Below are 22,509 nucleotides of genomic sequence, written 5' to 3'. Positions count from 1 at the left end.
GTGTCCCTATAAGTGTCTTGGTTTTAGCAGTGATAATTCTCAGCCCAAAACATGACAAATTTAAGAAAAGTTGTATTTTTTATTTATTAAATAGATTTAATTATATTCCTTCTGAAATACAAAAGATAGAATAAATCATACCATAAAAGAAGGTAAGATATGATAATATGATGGTGGCCAATTAATACACATAAATCTATTTTTTCTGGACAGACACCAAATCACTTCAGAGGATTAAGAGATCATTCTAGAAGCAGCACTACCTGGAAGATTATTTGGCATTTAGATACTGATTTCCAAAGTGCTAGATGGCAAGAGCAAGCACATGTGGTCACATGCATAGAAGTCCCAACAGTTACTGAGGATGAGAAATTGTCACCACTATTACCGTACAACTTAAAAAAAAAATCACCTATTCTAATTGCTCACCTGAAATGACCTTGAACATAATCTCTAAGAGTGTGGCTTGCACTTGTTTCCTTCAGACATGATCTGCTTCATTTTATAATCTAGGCAGGCAATCCTATTAGAACTGAGTAGGGGCAAGGCATTGTGTTTCTTACATGCAGAACATGGAGTTTTTTCTATTTGGTTCCATCAACCCCCCCAAGCATTTCAGGCCCATGGAAGCGAGAATTCCTTCACTGATGACAAGCTCTGCTGCTCATAACTTATCATCGACAACCTTCCAGGGGTCCCGTCGAGGCATCGAGGCTGCTGTCTGTGTCTGAGGCCAACGTCTGCTCGGTTGACATGGATGAGATGTCGTTGATGGAGGACGACTCGGAAGGAGTGGCGTTGCTACTTACTGGTGCATCTGTGCTAAGAAAACAAAATATAATAAAATCTGAGGCACGACATTGCTGCAGGTTCGGGCAGTGAGACTTTAGGCCATCCCTCAGCTCCGTGCTCGTGCGGTTCCCTGGCCCACCTGCAACATTCTTCTTTTCTTCCTAGTGGCAAAACGTCACATATGTGCATGTATATAATCATCTTAAAAAATACCTGCTGCTTTAGGGGTGCCTGGGTGGCTCATTTGGTTAGGCGTCCGACTTTGGCTCAGGTCATGATCTCACGGTTCGTGAGTTTAAGCCCCATGTTGGGCTCTGTGCTGACAGCTCAGAGCCTGGAGCCTCTGCTTTGGATTCTGTGTCTCCCTTTCTCTCTGCCCCTCCCTGCTCACGCTCTGTCTCTGTCTCTCAAAAATAAACATTAAAGGGGCGCCTGGGTGGCGCAGTCGGTTAAGCGTCCGACTTCAGCCAGGTCACGATCTCGCGGTCCGTGAGTTCGAGCCCCGCGTCAGGCTCTGGGCTGATGGCTCGGAGCCTGGAGCCTGTTTCCGATTCTGTGTCTCCCTCTCTCTCTGCCCCTCCCCCGTTCATGCTCTGTCTCTCTCTGTCCCAAAAATAAATAAAAAATGTTGAAAAAAAAAATTAAAAAAAAAAAATAAATAAACATTAAAAAAAAAGTAAAAAAAAAACAACCTGCTGCTTTAAAAAAGATTTTTAATAGAAAAACTACTGAACCTGTCCTACAACGATCAGTGTCACAAAAAGGCTGAAGCCCAAATAGAGTTCAGGTGTCCATCAACACTTTGTCCAAGGAGAAAAGCAGTAATCTTTGAAGAATTCTTTTCTAATAAAAACACCTGCTAGCAGAAACAAAGACTGTATACAAACAAAACAACAACAAAAAAAAAAAAAAAAAGGAAAAAATTTAGCGGCCTCTTGTTCATTTTATTTTATACATCCCCAAAACTGACATTTTGAATTTTTAAGGTATGTGAAACTATCCTATTTCCTACCGTCCATATTTTAGTCTGGTTTGAGCAAAAATAAAACATCCAAGCTCTCAGAGGTCAGTGCTTGCAGTCTGAAATTTGTGCTTAGTTAACCACAAGCACCTAAAGTGTGGAAGTTATATAATCTCTAGATGCTTGACACATAGATCATGCTGAATACAAAATTCAAGAAAAGTAAGCAGTGCAATCTGCACTTCTCTGTGTGTGTGCACGTGTGCTTTTGGGGAGGGGGGTGCGAGGTGAGGAAGTAAATATAACTTGAAGGATCTCATTTAGGAAGCAGGTGGGATCCTACAGACCTAAATTAACACCACATATGTCTCTAGCAGTCATACAATGAATCTACCACTAGGTAGATCAAATAGAAATATGGGAGAATTATATGAACAGTTTTTCTCAAAGAAAACCAAATTCCATTTTTCTTAGATTTGCACTGATTTTCTTTTTAAACTGGGTGGGGCCAATATGAAGAGGGTCATGCACATAAGAAATGTTTAAAAAAATTTTTTTTAATGTTTAGTAATTTTTAAGAGACAGAGAGAGTGAGCGAGCGAGCAGGGGAGTGGCAGAGAGAGAGGGAGACACATAATCTGAAGCAGGCTCCAGGTTCTGAGCCATCAGCACACAGCCTGACGCGGGGCTCGAACTCGTCAACCGTGAGATCATGACCTGAGCAGAAGTTGGACGCTTAACTGACTGAGCCACCCAGGCACTCATTAAATTAAAACATTGGAAGTGTTTTAAATTCAACTCCCTCGTCTGTAAATGGAGCTGATGGCAGCAGTTGCAAGCATGAGACGAGACTGTCTATAATGCAGTTAGCTTAGTGCCTGGCCTGTCAGTAATATGTTAGTTGTCACAGCCAAGACAAACCCAAACAGGAAGACTACCTCACACAAGGAGCTTCCAGATCCAGGGCCGGTCGAGCTGGCATTTAATGCATCACTGCCATTTGGATAAGTTGTACAGGGAAAAGGAAAACATCAACTATTAAAGCAATCACTAACCTGAAGGCTGATCTTTCACAACACCATTCTTGCTTCTTTCTTCCCAGTCCAGTACTTCTTTGTAAATCAGCTCTTCAAACAGAAATGCAAGTTAAAAGGCTCCATCAGTTTCTCTGCATCTCTGAACCCTGCTTCCAAATCAATTGAAACCCCTCCAAGGGCACTGTGGTGTCTTATTTTTAATTGTGATATACAGTTAATTCAATAATATCTTTTGCCTAGATCACAACATCCACACTTTGTTGATCCATTACATCTTTCAGCCCAACTGTTAAGGCAGCCAAAAATGCAGGCAGTTGTAAATTCACATGTGGGTTTTACGAGGGGCAGGGGACTAGTAAAGTGACTCTCACAGAACATTTTAAAGGATTGGATGCTTTTGTACTGTTTGCACATGTTTCTCTCCATCGTTACTTGGGATTCTCCAAATGGAACCAGTATCCATATGTCGGCCAGAAGCCCCTCCAGAGTGGCCAGAAATTAATCCAAATTCCTCAGTCATTTCTTGGCTTCAACTTCAGTTTCTTCCATCCTCCCTGGTGAGAAAAGCTAACAACCTACTAAAGATGCATTAGGGGTTTCTACAATTTTGGTGTTTGTGAACCAGGATGAGCACCTTGCAAGCATTTCCTGAGGCTCACAAGGCCGCTCTTGGCCAGAGTGTGGCCATGTGTGTCACCCTGTTGAGTGTTCATGAAGGTCACGGCATCCCCGATACCCTGGGGAAAGCAGACATAATCTGCTTGGGCAAGACCCGTTGCCACTTCTGACCTGCACTGACCAGGGTTCTTTCTCAATGACCCCTGATTCTTCTTTTTAATGAAAAATTATTAGTTCAACCTCCTGATTACTGGCTGAATTTGCGGTGGGTTTTTGGTCAATCTTACAATCTTTGGAAGCAAATGGTATGCAGTTCCAATGTGCTCCTCTCTAATTCTGTTATCTTCAAGTTCCTTCTCTACCAGGGAGGGGCAAGAGATGGGCCAAGAGAGACTCTGCCCCTTCCCTAGGAAGGCTACTACAACAAGTGAAAAGCCGCCCCTTTACAGAACTTGAAGAAGTGCCATGAGTAAGGGGCAAAATCAGCCCTTACCTTTCCACTCCTCGATTGCATGCTCTCTTTCTTCCAACTGGGCATCATAAATCTGAGGTGGTGGCTGAAAATTAAATCACAGTTAAAGTCAACGGTTAAAACAGGAATGAGGCATGAATAAGACCATAACATCACTGTGAAGATTCTAATCTATTTGTCATGTGGCTTTCATGCAATATATGGCTTCTTAGAGATTTCCTCCTAAGTATGATATTACATCAGTTTTGGAATCAAAATAATTAGGGAAAAAATTAACCAAAAAAATATGGCCCTCTTAACAATCACATGACATCTGCCCAAATGGAACTAAAAAAGTGGTAATCAAAGGCTGTTTTCTGGAGACCCGCCCCAGACAAGGGAAGGGCTAGGAAATCCGGAAGGTACAGAATAGAGCTCAGGTTTGCAGTGCTTCATGGTAGAGCCCCCAAACCCAATCCTCAACTCAAATGGGCTGTTCCCAAAACCTGCTTAAAAATCACATGCTTATAACTAGGATTCCTTGCACACAAAACAGTGTTTCATGTGATGGTTAAATCCATAGGCCAAGTCATAAAAATGTGCTCTACGGTGGCATAAAGTGAGCCTGCCACTATGTGGTTACTTTGCTCGTAGTCAGAGGTTATCCACACCAGTGCCACTAAGGAAAAATGCACCTGGGCACCAAACTCGGAAGCGGGACTCCCCTGGCAGGTGCCTCGAGGGAAGGATAAATAAACCTGTGATTTTCAGCGAGTTTCTTAGCCTCTCTGATGGGGTGGCCTGAAGAAGGTGTTCTAAGCAAGGCGCACATGGCACAGTGCCAGGCAAACAATGGAAGCTTAGCAAATGGCAATGTTAGTACAATCACACATGAGCATCTGCGTAAAGGAATAGTATCTCCACCGCAGAAGCATGTTCCCTCCCGAGCTACACTGAGCTGCAGCCCCCGCAGCAAGTGTCCCCAAAGGGAACCAGGTCCCAGACGACTGTAGGCCCCTTTGTATTCAGGGGTCCTTTGAAATCTAGAACTTACTATCCTTATGTGGCCACTCTGGACTAACAGACGGAAGACCCGAGGGAATGTTGAGCCCTGCCTTTACACACAAGCCTTGGAAAACAGGTGCTTACCGCTTCTGCTTCAGCAGGGTCATACCAAACAGTAATGTAAGGGTGACGCAGAGCCTCGTCTACAGAGATGCGCTTGTCAGGGTCTATCACTAACATGTTCGATAACAGATCTCTGGCTTGATTTGCTGGGGTGAAAACAAACATTAGATTAATAAACTAATGCTCAGACACAGGAAATAGTATAAAGACAACATGACAGTACAGAGAGAACAAAGATGTGTGATCTCTGAGAAATTTGTGACAGGTTCCTGATCAATCGAGCCTTTTTCTTTAAGAGTGAGCCGAGCAGCCACTTTCACTACACATCACTACACTACACTTTCACTACACAGATTTTCAAATGTGGTTTCTTGCCTCTGGATCTGGGAGGAGAGGAGGGGTGGCAGGGCCTGGGGAAAGGGTACCAGGTGGACACAGGCCAACCGGAGGCTGAAGGGGGGGTCCGGGGGTAGAACCCACCAGGGAAGGCACAGGATGCAGCTAAGGGCGGCACTGCCCGAAGTGCAGGCATAAAACACGGGCAGGCTTTTTTTCCTGCCTGATGTCCCATCAAAATGAAATTAGAGCAGACCTTTTAAGCCATACAAATAATCTCACGTTTGCACACTAGACAACACTTCGCAGATATCTCTGCTATGCTGACCTGTATAGAATGTTGGCAACAGACACTTGAAAAAAAATCTAGAGATCAGTTGTTAGGAAAAAACCCAACAAGTTCAATAACTCAGTCAAATATAAGGCTCACCTAGGTTTCAGCAATTAAAGTTCACATGGGTGGGCAAAGGACAGATGGGGTTTTTCTGACTGAGGCACAGTTTTGCCCTGATGTGGAGAGAAATCTGTTCTTTGCCTTAAATCACATTTTTAGAGGTGGGCACAGGTGGAAGGGAGGAGAAACTTTTTAAATTGAACTGTAATACAGTTTCTGACTCTTCAATTGGGCGAGAATCGTAATTCAAGTATTCCTTATTCCTTATGCCTGAAAACTGTGTGAATTCCAATTGCTGTAATTAACATCAGAGTCTTTCAGACTGACGTGAACCTTTTTATTTGGACCAAAGGCTCAGTGAGGCCATTTTATCTAGGATAGAACTTTTAGGTCTTTTAGGCTTTCTCTCCACCAAGCCTTCATTCTAGTAAATAACTTTGAGACTTTCAACTATGTTATCTCCTAACGTTCGTAGCTGTCAGAATGCAAACCTGAAAAGGTGAAAGTGGCCCCTGGATTCAGAAAACCGATATGGGGGGGGGGGGAAGGGGAAGGGCATCTTACTTTTTATTTTGTCTCGTTCAGATTCTGATGGGAATATCCAATCTGGGAAGAGTTCTTCAAATTTGATTCCAGGGTACTTTGGTCTGTTTTCTACATAATTTCTCACGGTCGGCTGAAGTTTCTTCATAAAATCCGCAGACGGCGTTCCTAGCTGCTCAATGACTTTATTCCACTGATCAATATCTAAGGAGTCTCTTGAGGAAAATACAACTGAAGGGGCTTACAGTCACGTTACACGGAGCAGCATTATTCAAAGAAACACTTAAATCCTATTTTCACCTACTGACAGGTAATTAACTAGGCTGTCCCACTGGGGCAGCCGAGGTATTCTAAAATAATATTCACATGGTGGTTGGGGTCTCCAAAGTTGACACTACTTTTAAAAACTCTGCTCCTTTATAAACTCTGATCATGGTTTATTAAACCAACACACTGAGGAACGTATGCCTTCCCTTCTAGATCAAAATACAGTTAATCTTGTAACTGAAGAATACTTATGACAGAAGTGATTAAAGATGAAATTAGATATTACTTAGGCAGACTGAAATCAATTTTCACATCAAAGTTACTTAGATTGGAAAGCTCCTTAAAGTGGACAGATCTGAGTCCTCGGTGTAAGGTGGAGTGCGGCACGTGAGCCTGGGCTTTCTGAGCCTTGTCCTCTCTCACAGGACCACATGCCTTCCTGTAACTGGGCTTAGACAGCTTTGGGAGGTCATTGTGTTTTACTTGGCACTGACCATGCCCATCACTGCAGTACCTTGGAGCACATTTTATCTCCTTTCAAAGTACATGACCCGGATTCCAGACTCCACTGTGCACTAGACATGCATCAGGTGCCGGGCAGTCAGTCTCCCTTGGGTCTCAACTCCCTTGTTTGTAAAACGCAGAAAATACCAGCTTTGGCTGTTTCACAGGGGGCTTGGAATAATGAGGTGGAGAGGGATTCTGAAACTGTTAACAATTATATGAGAGAACGTAGGACAGAAAAAAATCATGTAGGCAGCAATGTTTAAAAAGCAGTTTTTAAAAGTTTTTAGAAAAATCTAATAGAGGTTTGTTTCAGAAAAATCCAATTACATCATTATGGAAGAACCCAGGCGGCAGAAATGCTCTTAGAAGAACAAAGAAGACAACTCCGTTCTTCCAGAATGTTGGCCATCTGCAGTCCTGCTTGGGAGAGGAGTCCTGGCCATTCGAGTCACTAGTGTATTCTCTTCCCTCACTCTTTTGTTCCTATGTGATGCCGAAGCAGAATTGTGCGGCATTCAAGCCCTTCTCACTGAACAACTGAAACAGCCCCTCATCTCCCTGCTTCTGCTCATGCCCTTGACAGTCTGGCTTCGGCTCAGCAGCTGCAACAACTGTTCCCAATGTGAGTCAGACAGGAGCCTAGAAATGGGTGGGCGCTCAATAAATGTCTAGCGTGTTCATGATAAAGGGTCGTTTTTGTAGACTAAAGGGTGGTGGGAAAGGAAAAGACCATCCCAAGAAGCCTGGCTGATCTTCCAGGTGTGTTCGTGCATTACCGTCCCTTAGCTACCATGGGCTTCTCATTATACCCAAGAGGAACCAAGGCTCAGAGAGGCCCTGACTCATCCAGCATGCACAGCCACCATGTGCACCCAAGGTGGTCTGGCTGAGGCTGTCTTTTCCTTGTGGGCTACTGTGGGGACAGACATTCCTGTTCTATCCCAGATCACACATCTGAAAGCAAATCTCAGAGAACTGCAGTCTGCTTTCCAGAATCTTTTTCCATGCTTACAATTTTTAATCTAATGTTTGAAGGTGTGGGCAAAACTGTCTTTGGAGAATGACGTTAATCTCGGTGTGTATTTTGAGAATGACATTAGGTGGCCTTATATATAAAACTATTAATTATTGACACTGCAAGATGGTAATATGTAAAGTAGGAATTTTAAATTACTTAATAATGCTCCAAAAAGTATTCACAGTTTTCTTTTTTGTACTTTCTGAAGAAAACATTCAATTAAAAAAGGAAAGGCATAAAATGAATAAGAATTGAGACAAACGAGATGTTAAATAGATACTTCTAAATTATTTATCTTTAGAATTTATCAAGTTTTCCTTTTTAAACTGAGTCTGTTTGCAGACTTATTTATAGTTTGGAACAAGCAAATCAAAGGAAAGGCTATGGAAAACTGCTGGAAAATTTATTAGAACAAAATAAAATGTTGTATTTAACTCCACATAAAATCTGTGATGTGAAAAATGTCAAGGAAGGCAAATAAAATGACAGAACAAAATCTTTTCATTCCATGTTTGTGTTGTAAAGAATTTATATTACAAGAAAATCACCCTTATAAAATTATAAAAAATGAAAGCAACTTTAATAAAATACATACAAAACACTGACTACACAGCTTGGTTTCCTTTAAAATTAACCATCAATCTGCCAATGGACAGAGACCACTTTAAGCTTTCATAACGAAAAAACAAAATCAAAGACTAATGAAAATAGTAAGTGGAACACAAATGAAAAAGGGAATATGTGAAGAACCATGTTAGAGTAAAAAATATTAATGATGGAGGAATATGAGGAAAGAAAGCTATTATAAGTATTACATTATCTCTTCTCTTTTATGGTTGATGTCATTAATGTGATTTGCTAACCACAGTATAAATTAATCTTTTGCATTTTATATTTATTAAGACTTCTCCAGGTGTGTCACAAAAGAACCTTCTAGATGGATCTTTTAAAAATTTCTACAAAATGTCAGCAGAGTAATAGGCAAGAAAATTAACATATCCTGTTCCTCACAAACTTTTCCTTTTATTCTCTTTTACTTTGGTCTTATGTAGTGTGCTTCAGTTCTTACTTTGGGGGCAAAATATTTTAATCCATACTGGTAACTAACAAAATGGTATGCTAATTAAATGACACAAGGGTATTGGCTTATTAAATTTAGATAGGAACTTTCCTTGTTAAATTAACCGAATGGTCTAATAAATGGTATTTTCACTTAAATATCAGAATACATCTGTCAAAGAGTAAGTAAATTTCTAAGCTATTTTTGATAAAATTAAAAACTAATATAATTGGTTTAATAAAACCATTACAGGTAGTCAAGTAAAAAAGAAAACGTAAAGTTGAACCACTTGGTTTGTGACACTACTTTAACAAACATAATATAGACCCCCTTAGAACACAGTCTAGAATTATAACATTTTCCTTTTGAGCTCCTGCTGCCTTTGGCATTTATGGAAAGCATGGCCGGGAAGGTCCCGGGAAGGATACGATCAGTGCCTTGGAATATCACACAACCTTTCACCAGCTCTCCCATGATGCACCCCACTGACCAGATATCAACTGAAAACAAAATGAAATGACAAAATTATGAAGTGCCATGAACAAAACAAAGGTGAGGAAAAGGAATTCTAACAGTGTACTAAACACACAAATATGGAAAAATAAATTGCTGGCTAAGGGTGAACTTTTTACACAATGCGAATGAGTGCTGGCCTCTCCTCTGGCTTTCAGTAAGCGGCAATCTGGGCTTTAGCGCCAAAGATTCCCGGACTTCCCAGCTTGAGAAGCAAACAAAACCCCAGAAAGGAGAGGTGGCTGTCCCCTCAAAGCTGTGTGGCCATGTGCCCACCCCCATCGCTACCCCCACCCCCGTGGCCAGTGCTGGGTCTCTCCCTGTGAAGGATACAGTCTCTTCCTGGGAACAGGACTTTATGGAGGACCATTTCTGCCATGATGCACCCGACAGACCAGATGTCCACTACCAAACACCAGGTGATTAAAACCAGCTGGAGACCCCCACACATCTTTCTCAAACCCCCTCCCAACAGAGACAGACCCAGCTTGTCAATGGGAACTTTTGTAACATATGGACATGACACCCGCCGAACGGTCCTCGCTAAACTGCCGTGTCGGTGGGAACTCACAGAGGCAGATTGCTCGTGTGGGCTCCAGGTGAGGACCCGCCAGAGGTGCCCTGACTTCCGGCCTTTCCCCCTCTTCCATGGAGCCCAGCTGAACCCCAGGCCTCAGCCAGGCAGAGGGCTATTTACTGCAGGTGGGGGTGGGGCGGGAGGAGCCAGCAGGGAGCCATAGGGCTATGTCCCTCATCTGTCAGAGTCAGAACACTGCTTACAGAGCATCTAAAACTTGAAGCACAGCTCATTCCCCGATGACTTGTGCAAACTTTCAGACTCTTAGCAAGGAAATGTGATTGAGTTCTTTTCGACAAATTTGTCAAGGTCTAAGTTACAAAGAGCTCTGATATTGCTAGAGTAAGTTAAGTTTGGGTGTTAAAAAACCCATTTTACACAAAAGAGAACATGTATTATTCCATTTATACCAAGTTCACCAATAAGTAAAAGTAAGCTTTGGTGCTGGAAATTAGGATAGTGGCTTCCTTTGGGGGTTGAGACCCAGAGGTGGGCTGGGGAGGTCTTGGGTACCACTGCTGTTATAGATTTGCATACTTCTCTATAATAAATATGTTATACTTTGATAGATGTTCACAGATACTCATTTTGGAAGTGAATTTGTAACAGTGGGTGATTTCTGCCAGTAGAGATGGGCCACAATGACTTGTGTATAACGCAGCCCCCACATTGTGCTTCCTTTGGCTCACGGGACAAGGCTGGTGGTGACCAGCAGCCATGTGTCACCCACACTCACCATTCTCTTTGTAGCCCATGCCCAGGATGACTTCGGGTGCCCGGTAATACCGCGTCACCACGTACGGGGTCATCATGAAGTTGGTGCATGCTGTCCGGGCCAGGCCAAAGTCAAGGATCTTAAGCGTGCAGTCTGATTTTACTACAATGTTGCTAGGTTTCAAATCCTAGGGCAGAAATGGTTTAAATGAACACAATGAACAGGAGTGGACAACACTGTGTGGGTAGGGATTTGTGAAGCTGGGGGTTGCTGATGTACCCGAGTCCTGGGGGAAATGGGGGGGGGGGAGCGGGCAGAGTTAGAACTGAACACTGGGATTTTGGAAAATGTTTCTCTCTTAAGTTGAAACGAATACAGATCAGCCTAAAGGAGTCAGATGGTCACCCTCAGGCCCATGTGGGAAGCTTCATGACATCCTTTTGCTTAAAACCTCCTCAGTACTTCCCTAGAGCCCACCCATCCCTCCTTCTGTTCATCCCGCTGCCCACAGAAATATAATGTAAGCCACGTACTGAACTTACATTTGCTAGTAGCCACACCAGGAAGAATGAACACAAATGGGTGGAATGAATTTTAATACTCTACCTTATTTAACCCAATATATCCACAATATTATCATCTTATTTTTGTTTTGTTTTTGTTTTATTTTAGAAAGAAAGAGAGAGAGCATGAGCGGGGTTGAGGGACAGAAGCACAGAAGCACAGAGAATCTCAAGCAGGCTCCACACTCAGCATGGAGCCCAATGTGGAGTGCACAAGTGAGATCATGACCTGAGCCGAAATCAAGAGTCAGATGCTCATCCAATGGAGCCACCCAGGCGCCCCCATAGTGTTATCATTTTAAAATGTAAGCAATATATACAAATTACTAATGACATACTTTACATTCTGTTTTTGGTACTGTCTTTGACATCTGTGTATTTACAATAACAGCCACATTCTGAGCGCTCAACAACCTTATGTGGCTAGTGGCCGCCATGCTGCACAGCACGGAGCTAGAATTCTCTGACTCTGCAACCTTCGGATGGCTCTTTCTTCTTTCAGAAAAAGAATTCCACAATCACTTCCTTATCTCCAAAAAGAAAGCCCACCCCACCCTTGAGGCACCTTCGTCTTCCCCTGCCAGCACCAGTTCTGTGACAGGAGATGCAGGACCCAGGTTGACGTAGCAGAAGCTCAGAAAATGCTTGCTGTGTGAACACACAGGTCACACTCGCCTATACCCCATACCCTGAACACATGAACACAATTTCTGCAGTTTCTTCCCCCACAACCCCAGGCCTTTTTTCATGGTGACCCCACCTTCCACCCCCGATCCCAGAACCTTCCTCAGGCCACAGGAATCCAACTTCTGCCTGAGACAGCAGCCTGAAAACTCACCCTAGACACTGCCTTCCAAACTATCCCCATCTATTCTTTTCCCAAGTCACATCACACAGGAGGACCTGGGAGGGCTTTAGGTGCGAGGTTTCAGGCCCAGTACCTACCTGACTAACGCTTTCCAAGTGATGTGTCACAGATGAGCACACACAGGTGTGTGTGATGGCTACAATGCGTTAGCAGGATAAGCAGGAAACCACTTAAAAATAACATCAGCTGAAATTATGTTCCATTACTGTTAAATGTTCTCCTTCCAAACTTCCTGGATTTGGTTTAAATATCTAATGTGTGAAAATTGCAATGAAAATTCCGACCAATTCCCATGCAGATGCTCTGGCCCCTCATCGGCCCCAGAGCACCACGTGACCACCTTCTCCGTGTGTCTTGATGTGGGAAAGACTTGGGGGAGCACCACCACCCCACACCCACAATTCTGCAGGCACTGAATCAGCCCCTCACGCAAACCAGTGACTCTTCCCTGTGAGGAGGCAGTAATACGCTAAGGCAAAATAAACCAACCTGTTCCTAGTTCCTTTTTTTTAAACCCAAAGACTGTGGCAAGAAGAGGCAACTGAGAATACAAATTGCTAACAAACGAAATAATGCTCAACTTTGTGAAAAAAAAATTATTATTATTATAATTTTTTTAAATTTCCAAATGACAAGGAGTTATTTTTGGTCTCTCCCGTGGCAATGAGGAAAATCATGATAATATCCAGGGCTGGCAGGAGAAGCCAACACAGAACCTTCCTTACACTGTTGGTGGGGATGTCAATAGGTGCTTTCTTTTTAGGAGGCTGATTTTTGAAAAATTTGTAATGTCTATACTTTGCCACCCAGCAGCCCCTGAAATACACTCTGGCCTTGGATCTAAAGCACAGCCACAGGGAGAAGGGTTACTACAGCTGCACCACTGGCCAGTTCAATGAACTGCAGAGTGACTTAGAAAACATGCCCACACTCAGCACCCAAAAACAGTCCAGTGAATAAATGGGCAGAAGATGTGAATAGACACTTCTCCAAAGGAGACATCCAGATGGCCAACAGGCCCATGAAAAGATGCTCAACATCACTCGTTAGGGAAATACAAATCAAAACCACAATGAGATATCACCTCACACCAGTCAGAATGGCTAAAATTAACAACTCAGGACACAATAGATGTTGGTGAGGATGTGGAGAAAGGGGAACACTTTTGCACTGTTGGTGGGAATGCAAACTGGTGCAGCCACTCTGGAAAACAGTGTGGAGGTTCCTCAAAAATTAAAAATAGAACTACCCTACAACCCAGAAATTGCACTACTAGGTATTTATCCATAGGATACAAAAATTCTGATTTGCAGGGGCACATGCACCCCAATGTTTATAGCAGTGCTATTACAATAGCCAAATTATGGAAAGAGTCCAAATGTCCATTGACTGATGAATGGATAAAGAAGATATGGTGTATATACACAATGGAATACTACTTGGTGATGAAAAAGAATGAAATCTTGCCATTTGCAACTACGTAGCTGGAACTAGAGGGTATTATGCTAAGTGAAATCAGTCAGTTAGAGAAAGACAGATACCATATGATTTCACTCATACGTGGAATTTACGAAACTCAATGGATGAATATAGGGGAAAGGAAGGAAAAATAAGATAAAAATAAAGAGGGAGACAGACCATAAGAGACTCTTAAATACAGAGAACAAACTGAGGGTTGCTGGAGGGGAGGTGGGTAGGGGGATGGGTTAAATGGGTGATGGACATTAAGGAGGGCACTTGTTGGGATGAGTACTGGGTGTCATATGTAAGAGATGAAATCACTGGGTCCTACTCCTGAAGCCAAGACTACATTGTATGTTAACTAACCTGAATTTAAATTTGGAAAAAAGAAAGAAAAGAAAACATGCCCCTTTCACCTGTCAGAAAATTCTTGTCAGTTACTGATTTGGTTGGAACATACTTTACTGCCATCTGCTGGAAAACTGATAATAAAATGCAAATCAGGCTGTCCGGTGTAGACAGTGGTCTTGGCAGGCTTTGGGGAAAGTGGCCAACCTCTGGATGCCTGCTAATGGGAGGCTCCCCACTTCTGTGCCGCTCTCTCATCAGCCTTCACACAAAACCAGGTGCAGCTTTCCAAAACCAACTGGACTTAGAGCTTCAAGGCAGCAGAGTCAAGATAGTTCTGTCCCTTTAAATCTTGAAAACCACCCCAAACAAGGAAAATAAGAAACACACATTAAAATAGGAAGGACACCTGAACTTGGGGCTTGACCCACAGGGTGTGGGGATAGTGAACAGAGTGAGGCATCCCTGGGACAGCCAACAAGAGTGCACAAAGCATGTGTAACCGAAGAAGGGCGAGGGCAGCAGAAGAGGAGGAGGCCGAGGGCATCACCCCACAAAGCACCACAAGGCCTGGTCACTTCTCAGATCAGAACCCACTGACTGAAGGGGTATCCTAGGAAGGAGGACTCTGCACATGGGGACAAACATCCACTGCCTTGATATCCCCAATTCTTCCCCACAGGTACCATAGCCACTCGCCTGGGTGACCGAACCTTGGCATGGGAGGCTAAGCAGTTATCTGGAGGACTACTGGACAAAAGCTCTGCATGGACCTTGCAACTCGAAGACCCACTTAGAAGGGGGTTGGAAGGCCGGGTAAAACATGGAGACTGGTCCAGACCTCTTCCAGCTATGTTATGATCCTCTTTTCCAATCCGTGTAGATGAATGCATTTGTGCAATCAATGGCTTCACGCCGTCCTTGGGGCCTTATTAATCGTTCCAGCAACTCTACCACATCGTGCACAGTAGCTGCAACCAGGACTATGAGCTGGTTATGTCGCAGAGGTCTACACTCTCTAGGACCACCTAGTTTCTTCCGGGCTGGGCTAGTGAGTCAAACTGAGATATGACAGAACCGCTATCCCCGCATTCCTTAAGTTGCAATGGTGGCGCTAATCTCCTCTATCCCTCCCAATCCCCCGAGATCAATATTTTTGAGTTGAGGGGACAGTCTCATGTTTCCACTTGGCCTTCCCCATCGTGATACTTCTTACCTCACAGGCCAAGGAACCAATGCAGAGGTCACTCCAACTGCCAAGTGTATCCTTTCCAATCATACCCTTGCAGGGCTGGGGAGGTGACTGCCGGGTGGATCCATGGACCCAGTGGCCCACCGTGAGCCACCAGAGTCAGACCCCTCAGATCTGAAGGTTTGGGTCACATGTAGGCAAGCCATAGTGACCTGCCAAGGTGGTGGCTGAAGGTAGGGAGAATGGAGAAGGGAGAGAATGAACATCTGTTGGGGCCCAGAGAGCAGCTGCAATGACAGGAGCTATAGTTTGTCCCAGTGGCCTACCTCCTCTCAGTTCCCCTCAGGAAGAGAGGCCCATGGGGAGCATCGGGGAGCTTCTCTTGACCTGTGTGGCTCTTGACCAGTGACTGTGCGTGGCAGAAGCCCCTTCTTGTGAGACACCAGACTTCCCTGGCAGGTGGCTCATGGACTCCAGGGCGGGCAAAGCTTTCTGAGAGCTGTTCTGCAGCTCTGCCCTCAACCCCTCCAAAGGGTCAGGCCTGTGCTGCCTCCTTCTGGCCTCTCCACCTGCTCCAGCTGCTCCAGCCCACTCCCCAGTTCTTCCTCACAGGCCTTCTCCCAAAATGTATCCTGCAGATCCAAGCCTATCCTGGCATGCCAATGCTGTCAGTGAAAAACCCCATGCGCTCTATGGGGACAAAGAGCAGCAGAGGGGCAGGAAATGACTTGACTGAGTACAGCACATTCCAACCTCAGTGAGTGGCCCAAGCAAGACAAGGGGGACCACAAATCCAGGAGACACTCAGGAAGTGAACGACAGGTGTTCTAGAAGGCAGCGTGCAGCAGGGATGGGACACTGAGGGAGGTTTTGGAAAGATCTGTATAAAGGTAATGGTAGACCTTCCAGATCCCCCCAGCTTCACCCCAGAAGAGAGGCCTGGGCTCCTTCTTCACTCGTACTGGCCCATAATTGAGAAAAACTGAAATCAAATTTCCAGACTAGGGCCTCAGGCATAATACCAACAGATGTGCTGATATGTGGCCCAGGGAGGGCATGGGTGAGGGGTGCAAGCCTGAAGACAGGGCTCTGTGATGGAGGCCTGCATCCCACCTGGTGAGAACCTGGCCCCACCCCAATTCTCACCGCTCTATGGCATGGCCTTCCAGACTGAAGGGGCCACGAAGTGCCCACCACAATTAAAAATTTCCACATCAAGGCATATCATCATAACATTTTAGAATGCAAGAAATAAAAGAATATTTTTAGAAGATTCCAGAGATGAAACCCAACAGGGCACTTGCAAAAGATCAGGAAGAAGAATGGTATTAGAAAGCTCAAAAGCCAAATCATACCACACTACAACGGGGTGCTGCATTTACAACCTGGAGGGCGACTGATGTGTAGCGGAGAATTCTATGTCCAACCATACTATGACTCATGTGGCAGGGCAGAGTAAAGAGTTTCAGGCATATGAGGCCTCAGAAAATTTACCTCCCATGCACCACTTCTGGGGAAGCTACTGGAGGATGTGTTCCACCGAAACAAGGGAGTAATCCGAGAATGATGGGACAGGGGTCCAGAAGCAGGGGGTCCAACACCAGGAAAAGGCAAAGAGAACCACCAGGAAAAGGCGAAGAGAACCACCAGGAAAATGCTGGGCCAGGTCCAGGACAATCCCTCCGCATCAGGTATGGGGGCAGCCCATCCATCTGGGAGCAGCACTGAAGCTCCAAGAGCGAGATCTCACAGGTGATGCAACAGCATATCATCTGGGTGAACTGAGAGAAAACCTAGATGCCCCGCAGAAGGCTTAGCGTTAACTTAGCAAGTAGAGCATAGAAAACCACCCCATCCTTGAAAAACAAAACAATGAAAACAGAAATGCAAACAAATCAAAAAACAAGTACTGTTAACTTCAGGGACAAAATGTTGAAAGGAAAAGAAATACAATCATGGTATAAATAGGAGGCTGTGCAGCGGAGAGCATGTAGGGGGTCACGATGATGTAAAACACACTATCGATACTGGCCCAAACTTGAGATTTACAGGTTTACAATTCACAACAGTGTAAATACCTGGGAAAGCAGGGGACAGGAAAGGTGGCAGGGAGTGGGTCTGGGTGGGTAAAATGGGGCTAAATTGGTACCTTACGTCCCCAACTGAAAAAAGGCCAATGGATAGAGATCCACTATTATTTCAATATACAGACAGAAACACCAATGTGACAGCTAAAAGAACAGGGTTTGCTTCTGGGGAGTGAGAAATGAGAAGGAGAGAGTGGGGACCCTCTTTTCAAATAAATATTAGAACTATTTGATCCTTAATTAAAATAAGGAACAAATCAACCGACTTGCTCAGCAAATTGCAGAACAATTACATAAAAGTTGATCCCCTTTCTGAAAAATATAAATTCAAAAGGACATAAGTACATGCGGATATGTTGGTATCAGCACAAATAAGGAGAGAGTGTCACTGTAAAGTTAGTAAGGAAACACACCTAACTGCTATCACTGGCCACCTCCAGGCAGCAACGGAGAGCTGGGGGCCTTTTACCTCTTTTAAATTTTGAATCATAGAAGTGATTCTAAAAAGTGGTAGGACCGTGGGTGTTTTATTTTTCAAATAATTAAATTTTACGTGTAGTATGAAAGCACTTTAATAAGCCAAACCGAAAGCGTGTATCTTGTGTATGGATCTGTGTATAGGAGAAAGGACTGGAGAGGCTCATGGACAACCGTTAACCCACTAAAGGACTCTTGCAGTTCACCTCTTGGGTCCTGGAGGGGTCCCAACAGGGCCTCTCACTCTTTGCTTTCTCTCTCATTCCCACAACGAACATACATGACTTTTCATGAGCAAACACAAAGCCTGGCAGGCACACAAATGTGTGAACAGATACAAGAATGGCAAGGCCTGTGGGGTGGTGACAGGATGGAGAAGTGGTCCGTGGAATCATTTGCTCAGGTGTCCTCAGGTTTCAAAACATTGTGCTGGGCAATGCAGACACCTCTTTGGACTTTGGACTCTTTTTGACTTTGTGGTCAGCAGGAGTGGGACCAACCTTCAGGGATGGAACATTCTGTAACATGGGCATGTGTGTGCCTCAGCCCTGAAAAGGTCCCCAGGAATGTGAAGGTATTGCTTCCCCATGAATCTCCTGCTCCAAGAAGGGAGAAACAAGTGAGGCAAAGCATTTCCCTTTACAAAACTGATAAGGCTGAACATTATGAGGCCTAGTAATAATAAGGCTGGAAATTTATTCTAAAATGTGAATTTAACACAAAATGTGTTCAAGAGTGTCTTCGTTTATATAAAGGCCTATGAAAATTTTAGGAAGAGAAATAGAATGGTATGTTGGGAAGTCTTTATTTTTAATTAAAAAATTAATATTACTTATAATGTTAAGTGAAAGAAGGCAGAGACAAACACCATATTTCACTCATATGTGGAATTTAAGAAACAAAACAAACAAAAAAAAGCAAAGGGATAAAAAAGAGAGAGAGAGAGAGAGAGAGAGAGAGAGACAGGCAAACCAAGAAACAGACGCTTAACTCTAGAGAACAAACTGATGGTTACCAGAGGGGAAGTGAGTAAGGAACGGGTTAAATAGGTGATGGGGATTAAGGAGGGCACATGTTGTGATGAGCACTGGGTGATGTATAGAACTGTTGAATCACTATACTGTACACCTGAGACTAATATTACACTATATGTCAACTAACTGGAATTTAAATAAAAACTTAAAAAAGAGAAATAATGCTATTTTTAAACCAAATTTGTATTATTCGAACTGAACACTTGGTGGCAGCAAAGGCCACATTTTAAGAAACAGCACCCAGTTAGGAGGACGTCTCAGTGTGTGATGCGCCAGACAGGCCCTGGGAGGACCAGGTACGCTGCCCACGCATGCTGGCTTTGGGGTCACAGACCTGAGGCCCAGGACGAGGATGAGGGGCGAGGGCAGATTAGTCCTCTCAGAATGGGTGGGCTGTGCCGCTGTGGCCAACATTTCCTGGCACCTAAATGATCTACTCTGCACCACTGAAAATCTCTCTATTCTTTTCTATGTGAATAGGCTTCATTGTTCCTGTCTCACTATCTTTCTCCCTGCACAGATTTTCGTTCAGAGAAATTACAACTTCTTGATGTTGGAAGGGAATATCTAACAACAGTCTGTCAACAAAATTAGTATGGTAATAACGTAGGGAATGCTAAAAATGTTTCCAACAAAATTATATTATCTCTGCTTATAGCCTCACACAACATTTTAGTTGTTAAAGAAAAATCTATCATGATGGTCTGCTTACACAGTGCTACAAGTCAAAAAATAAACAAGAACTCCTAAAACCAGCTTACAGAATTACACTGTATCTCACTGGTTTTTAAATATTACTTCCTGATAGTCCAGGCAGCTGTCGTTCAAATCCCAGGAGAGCCCAGTCAAGAGGCCCACCCAAGGCCATTCCCAGAGTTCCCAACAGTGGGGCTGGGATGCTGGAGTGGCAAAATTTTACAACATAAGAAATGGATATTTGGTCCATAATTTAGGTAAGATTTCTCAAGCAATGGTATAATTTACTACTTAGCCTCTAACCATTCCCAACCCCAAATCTAAATTCCTGGCTCTTTAAAAATGCCATTTCAAATATGGTGAATATATTAATAGATGAGTCTGGGTAAACAGTTTGGGATAATTTGGTAGTTCTCTGTCCTGTTCTTGTAATTTTTAAGTCACTTCAAAATTAAAGGTTAAAATTTCATTTTTTTCTTTTGCAGCATCAAATGGAGCAGCTCAAGCCTACATCCAGGGTGGCTCAAGCGGGCTGGGGAGAACCAGGCACTTCACAAAAACATCTTCTACTCTCAACAGGATTTGGAAACTCAACACGATCCCACGGTTTCTTTGGATTCTCAATGCTGACAACTTTTAAAAAAAATTGGGGTGACTGGGTGGTCGGTTAAGTGTCCAACTTTGGCTCAGGTTAAGATCTCATGATTAGTGGGTTTGACTCCCGCATCAGGCTCTGTGCTGACAGCTTAGAGCCTGGAGCTTGCCTCGGATTCTGTGTCTCCCTCTCTCTGCCCCTCCCCTACTTGCCCTCTCTCTGTCTCTGTCTCTCTCTAAAATAAACAAATACCAAAGAATTTTTTTTTGAAAATATTAAATTCTTTTGTACCTTGAGAATCATGGTAACAAAATGGTTGTGATTTTAAAAACAAAACTGACACGGCATCACTACTTACTCTATGAATTATACCAGCTGAATGCAGATGTTTAATACCACAGAGCATCTGGTAGAGAAGGTAGGACATTCTTTCATGGTCCAACTCCATATGAATAACCTGACATAAGTTAGCATCCATTAATTCCATGACCAAATACCTGAGGAAAAAAAAGATCAGCCATGTACACATAAAAATTACCCCAAATTCCTTCATGGTTACTAAACTGTATTTATAGGAAACAGTAATAACTTACTACCTAGTTACTGCACTGGCTAAAGCAAAAAAAGAAAAGAAAAGGAAAAGAAAATAAAAGAAAGATAACTTTCCTCCAAACATTTATAAGGTATCCTGTCAAGAAGTAAACATATAATGGAACTTAGTAGAAGCTTAGGAAAAAACTGCCACTGTGATGTATTTCAAGTTAAAGACAAAACAATTTTATATCATAGTAAATAGAATCTCAAAATTCAAATTCTCCTAAATCTTTATTTTTATTTATTTATTTATTTTTTTGCTACTGGATCATACTTACCAGGATAGAAACCATGCTGTTACTTGCTTCACCTTAAGAAAATTTCTGACCTTGGGGCACCTGGGTAGCTCAGTCGGTTAAGGGTCCGAGTTCGGCTCAGGTCATGATCTCATGGTTCATGAGTTCGAGTCCCGTGTCAGGCTCTGTGCTGACAGCTTGGAGCCTGGAGTCTGCTTCAGATTCTGTGTCTCCCTCTCTCTCTGCCCCGACCCCACTCACACTGTCTCTCTCTCAAAAAATAAAGGTTAAAAAATTTTTTTTTAAAAATTAAAAAAAAAAAGAAAATTTCTGACCTTCTTCTCCCACCAGCTGTGCTCCATATTCTTATTCTGTCTGCAAGCAAAACTCCCCAAAGAGGTCTGTATACTTGGCATCTCCAATTCTTCTCCCATTTTCTTTTACTCCCATTTTGAGTAAGTGGGGCATAAGCCCCACCCCTCTGCTGACACTGTCCTCCTCAAGGCTCCTGATGACTTACTGCCGTGTCACAAAATGTCCCTGGCTGATCGTGCCCTGCTCCTTTCCCCAACTTCTTACCGTTGGGGCTGCCAACCCTTGGTCCTTGGCCTCCTCCTCTTCTCTATCACAAGTCTTGGTCATCTACTCTGATCTCTGATCTCAATGCTTTAAATACCATTCACAGACCATCAACTCTCAAGTTCCTACCCTCCACCCAGGCCCCTCTCCCAAACGCCCAGTTCCCAGGCTGACTTGGGCATCCAAGAGATGTCTCGAGGCCCATGTCCAACACTGATCCTGGCTTCTACCTTGCCCTCCAGTCTGCTCAGCCTGCAGCCCACCTCATTTCAGCTGGGAGCACCTTTAACCTAGAAGGGGCTTGGGCCAGCACCAGGCTCTGCTCTCGACTCCCCTACCCTCACACTGCAGTCCTCCACAGAGGAGTCCTCCACATTACAATCCTCACACTACCGTCCTCACACCACAATCCTCCACGGTGGAGTCCTCCACACTGCAGTCCTCCGCACCGCATTCCTCATACTGCAGTCCTCACACTGCGGTCCTCCATGGTGGAGTCCTCACACTGCAGTCCTCCACGCCACAGTCCTCCACACTGCAGTCCTGCACACTGCAGTCCTCCATGCCGCAGTGCTCACACTACAGTCCTCACACTATAGTCCTCCACACCGCAGCCCTCCACACTGCAGCCCTCACACTGCAGTCCTCCACACCGCAGTCCTCACACTACAGTCCTCCACACCGCAGTCCTCACGCCGCAGTCCTCACACCACAGTCCTCACACCACAGTCCTCCACACTGCAGTCCTCATACTGAAGTCCTCCACACCGCAATCCTCACACTACAGTCCTCACACTACAGTCCTCACACCACAATCCTCACACCACAATCCTCACACTACAATCCTCACACCACAATCCTC

At 44.0% G+C, this 22,509-nt stretch overlaps 1 protein-coding gene across 7 annotated transcripts in view; it reads right to left on the bottom strand.

Annotated features, from left to right (window-relative positions):
* Positions 1-326: 326 nt before the first annotated feature.
* MAPK9 (mitogen-activated protein kinase 9) overlaps positions 327-22,509 on the bottom strand; it is a 55,425-nt gene continuing 33,242 nt past the window's right edge. For 4 of the 7 annotated variants that reach the window (XM_049648966.1, XM_049648967.1, XM_049648969.1 and 1 more), the window contains 8 exons: positions 20,597-20,735; positions 10,939-11,104; positions 9,541-9,612; positions 6,282-6,464; positions 5,009-5,133; positions 3,902-3,965; positions 2,809-2,880; positions 327-817 (listed from right to left, as the gene is read on the bottom strand). In XM_049648966.1, the coding sequence (XP_049504923.1) occupies positions 675-817; positions 2,809-2,880; positions 3,902-3,965; positions 5,009-5,133; positions 6,282-6,464; positions 9,541-9,612; positions 10,939-11,104; positions 20,597-20,735 (964 nt within the window). In that variant the 3' untranslated portion in view covers positions 327-674. The other 3 variants (XM_049648973.1, XM_049648968.1, XM_049648972.1) reach the window with 3 other exon arrangements.

Source organism: Panthera uncia (assembly GCF_023721935.1).
Source record: "Panthera uncia isolate 11264 chromosome A1 unlocalized genomic scaffold, Puncia_PCG_1.0 HiC_scaffold_17, whole genome shotgun sequence".
NCBI lineage: Eukaryota > Metazoa > Chordata > Mammalia > Carnivora > Felidae > Panthera > Panthera uncia.
This window is presented reverse-complemented; position numbering and strand designations above follow the sequence as displayed.